The sequence below is a fragment of the Neomonachus schauinslandi genome, chromosome 6, assembly GCF_002201575.2.
Source record: "Neomonachus schauinslandi chromosome 6, ASM220157v2, whole genome shotgun sequence".
In the NCBI taxonomy this organism is placed as follows: domain Eukaryota; kingdom Metazoa; phylum Chordata; class Mammalia; order Carnivora; family Phocidae; genus Neomonachus; species Neomonachus schauinslandi.
In genome coordinates, this window is record NC_058408.1 from 57,730,533 (window position 1) to 57,737,680 (window position 7,148).

At 49.7% G+C, this 7,148-nt stretch overlaps 1 protein-coding gene across 1 annotated transcript in view; it reads right to left on the reverse strand.

The window, feature by feature from the left end:
• Window positions 1–240: 240 nt before the first annotated feature.
• The window catches only part of TBX19 (T-box transcription factor 19), a 23,374-nt gene continuing 16,466 nt past the window's right edge, over window positions 241–7,148 (reverse strand). Inside the window, exons 6-8 of the mRNA XM_021682656.1 lie at window positions 6,167–6,355; window positions 4,109–4,244; window positions 241–699 (exon numbers count right to left, since the gene is read on the reverse strand). Coding sequence (XP_021538331.1) covers window positions 414–699; window positions 4,109–4,244; window positions 6,167–6,355 — 611 coding nt within the window. The 3' untranslated portion in view covers window positions 241–413. The remainder of the gene's footprint in view (window positions 700–4,108; window positions 4,245–6,166; window positions 6,356–7,148) is intronic.

Genomic DNA, 7,148 nt, shown 5'->3' on the forward strand with positions numbered 1-7,148 from the left:
CTCTCTTGGTCTCAAAGCAGAAGCCCTGGGGCCACAGATACTTTCCAGGGCTGCACAAGGCTAGGAAGCCTTAGTCCAGGTAAATTCAGAGCTCACTTAACAGCTTTGCATCACCTCCACAGAACAGGAAGCAGGGCCTTCTAGAATCATTTGAAAGTAAGGGGCAGGGCCAAGGAAGGTACTCCTTGAACCCTGGTGACCTAAGCATGTCATGGATGAGCTGCAGAGAAAATGGGAGTGCGAAAAGAAACCAGGGAGCATCACCAAACTAAACCACCTCCCGTTACCCACCCCACCCTCTAGCTCACTGGGTGGGGAGACCCTGCAGTCTAACTCCCTAGAATCAGTAGATGGGGTTTCTAAATGCTCTATACAGACAAGGTTCTCCGCTGACACCTTCCCTAGGATCCTGCCTAGCTATCCAGGGAGGAGGGAGAATGGCGCCCTCCCCCACCTGGGCCACCCCAGCCCGAGAAGGGATGTGAGGCCACTGCTGTCCAGGTGGACACAGCGATGCTGGTCAGCGAGGGCTCCCCCAGAACCTCCACACCCGCCGAAGTGGGTGCCTGGGCAGAGAGGGGCGAAGTCACAGCTGGACTCCCCAGAAGAAATGCTCCCGGGGAGCTGGTGTGCACGTCGGGGCCGGGCCCGGCCGGGCCCCCGCCACTGTTGCTGATGGTCCACAGGCATGGGTAGGGGCTGCAGAGACAGAGACACAGAATGCTTGAGGATGCTTCCAGAAAGGCCGGCCAGCTGCCCGGTATGAGGGGGCCCAGGTCCAGGAAGAGGGTGCCCAGCCACGGCTTTCTTTCTAGCTCTGACACAGAATAGCCCTGTGCCTGTGGGGAAGCTGAGGCGAGCAGGGAAATGCAGTGCAATAAGCATATAATTAGGCATCCTGACCTGAATTTCCACGCTTGGCCCTGCCACTGGCAAGTTTGATTTTGAACACAGCATTTCATTTCTGGAGGCCTGCCCTGTGGCCGCGTGGGTAGGCAGGAGAGCAACGGGGGCAGGGGGGATCTGGACGGCAAGGCCTGCAGGGAGGACCGCTCACTGGCAAGAGAACTGACGTGGTGCAGCAGCCGGGACACACAGGTGTCGGGAAAAGCGGGTTTGCATCCCAGCTCCACCACTTACTCCTCCGTGACCTTGGTCCAATTCACATCTCTGAGTCTCAGCTTCCTCATCTTCAAGACTCGGAGTGATAATTATGCACACGTTACAGATGTTGTTGTGACGATTGAAGAAGAAGATGAGCAGATGGTGCCTAGCACACGGCACTCACCAAAGGGAGGTGGTTATAATGAACTCTTCCATTCCTGGTCTCCACCCAACAGCTCTGGTCCCTGGCAGAAAGGCTGGGGAGCGAGACCTCCTCGTGGGACTTCTCTTATTCTAAAGCCCTGGTTCACAGACCTGGCTGCACATTGGAACCCCTGAGCAAGTTCCAAAATAATACTGATGCCTGGGTCCTGCTGCCACGGATCCTGACTCAACCAGTCTGGCATGCAGCCCCGGGGATCAGGATTTTTAAAAGCTTTCCAGTGGATCATAATGGGCAGCAATATTTGCACCCGAACACAGACGAAGATGCCTGCTCTTGGAACAGGTGGGATAAACACCCGTGCTCTAAGCCTTCGGCCATCCCTACGTCCTGACATTTTAGAGTCTCTGCATCTTCTCATACTGCACTGCATGCGAATAGGCTCATTACGCGGTGACGGTCCTGGGCTATTCTCTAGCAGAATCTTTATGGAGTCAGTAGTGGGTTAAACATGCTACTGAGGGAACGAGAGGGAGAAATGCCACCTGCACTCTGTGCCCTAGTCCAGAGACTACAGACCTCACTGGGCCAGAGGAAACCCATGGAAGGCCAGGCTCTGAGTGTTTGCTTGTTGTGTGTTTGGGTGTTAGCCAGCTCAGCTTGCCGAGATTTGGGGCCTGATCTCCAGAAGAGACGCTTCCACAACATCGCTCAGGGCAGGACCCCTTCCTGATGCCTCCCGGGCCAGTGGGAAAACCATGCACTCAGTTATACCTCTTACTGTGTGACCTTCAGGACGTTTTTAATGCTTCTGAGCTTTAGTCTCTCCAACAGTAAAATAGGAATTTTAACGCCAGCCTTGTGGATGTCTTTGATACTATAAATTACCTGCATAAAGTATCTAGGACAGAACCTGCCACACGATTATTTAGTATCTTCAAGGACTCACTGTCTCCCTTCCTACCACAACCCAAATCCACGCTTTTCCCTTAGATAATCCAGTTGAGCACTGTCCAATAGATATAAAATGTGAGCCACAACAGCAAGGCTGAATTTTCTAGTAGCCACATGAAAGAAAGAAAGAAAGAAAGAAAGAAAGAAAGAAAGAAAGAAAGAAAGAAAGAGAGAGAGAGAGAGAGAGAGAGAAAGAAAGAAAGAAAGAAAGAAAGAAAGAAAGAAAGAAAGAAAGAAAAAAAGAGAGAAAGAAAGAAAGGAGAGAGAAAGGAAGGAAGGAGAGAGAGAGAAAGAAAAAGAAAGAAAAAAGGAAAAAGAAAAACGAGACTTAAGGCTAATTATATTTTATGGAACCAAAAATATTTAAAATATCATCATTTCAACACACCTTTGAGGTAAAAAAAAAGTTGAGATTTTTATTCTTTGTTTCCTGCTACATCTCCAAGCTTGTGTGTGCGCCTCACTCCCAGCACACCGCCACTGGGACCCGCGGCATTTCGAGGGCTCAGTGGCCACCAGCGGCCAGTGGAGGCTGCGTGGGGCAGCATGGCGCGAGACCCTGACCGCCACAGCAGCATCAGTATCAAAACCACCAAGGTCAAGCGTACAGCAACACCCACGAGCTTGTTAAAAGGCAGAATCGCAGGCTCCAACCCAGACCTGTTCATCAGATTGTGCATTTTAACAATATCCCAGGTGATTCTAACACACGTGTAAGTGTGAGCAGGCCCGCTGTAGCCCAAAACGCTATGATCTCCTAACGTTTTCTAGACGGGCAGATCACACATCATCAGACATCTCCCAAGACCCAGCTTTTAATTTTGAATCCCTTTTTGGACCTTCTCAAAATTCTGCATACCTATGTTGAACTTAACAGCTGACATTTATATAGAACGTTACTGCTCACAAAGCATTTTAATGCATTTTCTCCTTCTGGGCTCACCACAACCTACGGAGTAGCTTCTATTATTTCCATTTTTACGATTAGAAAGCTGGAGCTCAGTGAGGCCAAGAAAACTGCATGAAGGCACAAAGTCAGTAAGAGATAGAACCGGGACTAAAGCCCAGTCCGTCAAACTCCAAGGTCCCTCCCTGTCCTCTCCCCCACACTCTTTTCCAGAAGTCAGAACGAAACTCAGGTCTCTGGTGTGCACGTTATGCCATGGGTCCTACATGCTACACTCTGCTTATTACCTGGGTTGTGGGCCAGGCACCCACAGTCTGTCCCCCTGTTAGAACGGGTGGCTTATGAGAACACAGACAACCCAGCATCTTGAATTCTCAATGTCTATTTATACTTATTCCTTCAATCCTCCTGCAGTCAGTATCTGTCTGCTAGCATCACAGTTTACAATATTTCTGACTGGTTCAGGACAAATGATTGCAGGCCATAATGTCTTTTCCCTTTTAAAAATAGAATACCAAAGCTACAGAAGAAAGAGCATACAGCTGAGCAAGTGCTTTCCCCTCCCTGCTCTCTGGGAGAGAAAAGTCCATCCTGGGCACCTGGGTGGCTCAGTCATTAAGCGTCTGCCTTCGGCTCAGGTCATGATCCCAGGGTCCTGGGATCGAGCCCCGCATCGGGCTCCCTGCTCAACGGGAAGCCTGCTTCTCCCTCTTCCTCTGCTGTTCCCCCCCACCCCACCCCCGCTTGTGCTCTCTCACTCTCTCTGTCAAATAAATAAATAAATAAAATCTTTAAAAAAAAAAAAAAAGAAAAGAAAGAAAGAAAAGTCCATCCTGTTGTTACCCTCACTTCCTAGTGGCTTAGAAGTCAGGACAATGGCTTAACCCAAGCCACCCTAGCGAAAAGAATGAGCTTGAGTCTCCAGTGCTCACGTCAACCCCCAAGACCACCAATGAGCAAGTTGCTGGTGTTGGTCTTACCTGGGCCCTGGATTGATTGGCCCGCTGGTGTGGGGTACGGACAGGATGCTGGTGTGCGGTGTGGAGGACAAGGAAGTCCAGCTGTCAGCTCCGGAGAAAACTTGCAGGTTATTGCTGGAGCTTTCTATCAAATTCACTTTGGGGAAATAACAACAGTTCAGTTGATGGAGCACGTAGAACATACAAAGACGGTGGCCAATGATACCATTTTACGGCAACATGTACCCACGGTTTGTTAGTACTTTCTGAAGGAAACAGAAAAGACGGAGGCTCTCAAATATACTGAATGTCAACCATATGCCACATGCCGTTCATATTTTGATCTTCACAACAACGACCTGTCCTCTCCACTTTATAGATGAGGCTCGGAGAGGTGGGACGATCTGCCCTTTATGATGCAGATCTGTCTGACTCACAGTACCACACTCACTCCCCTGTAAGAACGGACTGTGTCAGCACTCCCTGAACACAACCCCAAGGGCCCGCCAGTGCCCCCGATGAGATTTCTGAGGAGCGGCACCTTATTCTTCTCAGCAACCCCAAGTAAATGGAAACATCTCAAGAATAGTGTCTTCTGGGGCACCTGAGTGGCTCAGTCGTCAAGCGTCTGCCTTCAGCTCAGGTCATGATCCCAGGGTCCTGGGATCGAGCCCCGCGTCAGGCTCCCTGCTCCGCAGGAAGCCTGCTTCTCCCTCTCCCACTCCCTCTGCTTGTGTTCCCTCTTTCGCTGTGTCTTTCTCTGTCAAATAAATAAATAAAATCTTTAAAAAAAAAAAAAGAATAGTGTCTTCTATGTCTTTGAATCTCCATTTGCATAAATAGTGTATAATAAGAGAGAGGAAGGAGGGAGAAAGAGGAGAGCGAGGAAGAAGATTCCGGCATATACGCCTGGCTGGCCTCTGCAACTTCTTCAGCCTCAGCTCTGGTCTTCCACCTCTCCCGCTACCCTCTGTTCCAAATCCGTCCCCCAGACACCCCAGGTCCTCTCCCCGTTATGCCTTTGCTCACACCACTCTTCCCTGGAGTGCCCTTCGCCTCTCCTGGGTCCCTTGCCATCCACCCTCACTCCCGCCCACTCCCACCTCTGTCCCCTTCTCTTCATCCTGCAAATCTCAACATAAGCATCAACCCCCCTGGGCAGCTCAGGCTGCTCTTTTTCCTTCATTCCCACAGCACCTTGGCTTGTGTGTTTCATGGAATGTTTCTCGAACTTTAATGTGCACGAGAATCACCTAGGGATCTTGTTAAAATGTGGACTCTTTCAGAAGGAGAACCCAAGAGTCTACATTTCTAACAAGTTCCCAGGTGATGCCACAGGTCCGAGGACCCACAGGAGAGCTCTGGCTACACTGTGTTATGATTTGTTATTTATGTATTCGTGTAGCCCTGAGCTTCTTCAGGGGAGAAACTGTACCTTCCTCACCCTCCTATCCCCACCATCTAGAAGAGGACCTGGCACCTAGCAGGGGCTCAGAAGCTGTGTTTTACGTGCTGACCACACGAAGGAACCAGGACGCAGTGGGAATGTTGCCCACTTTCTGGTATCATTAAGCTCCATTTTATTCCTTCCTGGCAGCAGCTTCCAAGGTTGCTGGGGGCGGCATGTGAAGGGACATAGACAGGCAGCTGGTGACCCTCTGCAGACAGAGCTTAGGGTGTCCCGATGGAGCCATGGAATACGAGTGGTAGAAAAGAGCCACGGGAAGGCAGTGAGCTGAGGATCCCAGAGCCCCCAAAACTTGGCTCTTAGAGATGCAGCTTGAAAAGCTGAGTCCACCGGCGCCCTGGGAGGAGGCCCTGCACGCCCAATAGAAACCAGGAGACTGCCTTGTGAAATAATTATAAGACACGAATAATGTCATAATTACATAATCAACTATTCGTATATAAAACAAAACCTTAAAATAATAATATATAATACTATTACATGTATTAGATGAAAGGGATGCCATCTTCAGACACTTCTTTTTACTACTAGCTATTGACCATTTCTCCACATCGCCACCCCCACGACCCCCCACCCACACCCCCAAGGGCTTAATTAGCAAAACCACACACCTGAGGGAGAATGGTTTCTATGCATGTAGGCAGAAGGGTAGGGAGCCTGCCGGTGCCCTCGGAGGCCAGGATAGCGCTCACAGCCATGGTGGGAGTGGGGAGCAGACAGAGGTAAGGGGGTAGCATACTGGTAATTGGCGTTTCCTGCTGCGCACACTCCATCCGGATTGGAAAAGATCCAGCCTCCCACTGGAAGAGACAAGAGGAAGACACAGGGACCAACCCTGAGCTTCCACACCAGACGTCAGGTCCCCAGCCACTTGGCATACCACGTCTCTGTGTGAGCGACTCTGAACGTCTGCCCCGGAGAGACGGAGGCCAGCCCCGCTGCCGCTCCCCTTCTATGTGAACAGCTTTCCTGGCTGCTTAGCACAAGGATGGCAGTTCCTATCAAAGTTTGGAAAGCCTCTTGAGGAATGCTGGAACGGAGCCATATAATGAAAGACCCTTTAATGAGTAAGTTACAGAAGTGCAAAGGTTAAGTTGCTTCTGACTTACTTGAGTTAAATTAAAAGTCAGTCTGAGAAGGGGATGTTGGATGTATGTGTCCTCTCCAGCTACTCGGGAATGTTTAGTGTGCCTACACGCGAGTGAAGGTCTCTTTCTGCCCCATGGGAAGGTGTCTGCTTTCTCACTCCCAGCAAGAGGGGCCATGGTGGCTCCCCTCACCACCCCACAGAGGATTCTGGAAGCAAAAAGTGGGGAGCTGGCTGGCACACCCTGACGCAAGAATCACGCAGAACATTCTGGAAGGCTATAAAACATTTCACAGAGATTGGTTTTTGAATGAAAAAGACAGACAAGAAACAGAAAGAAAGAAAAGGCATCCAAATTGGAAAGAAAGGAAGAAAGGGAGAGAAAGAAAGAGAAGGAAGAAAGAAAGAAAGAAAGAGAAAGAAAGAAAGAAAGAAAGAAAGAAAGAAAGAAAGAAAGAAAAAGAAAGAAAGAAAGAAAGAAAGAAAGAAAGAAAGAAAGAAAGAAA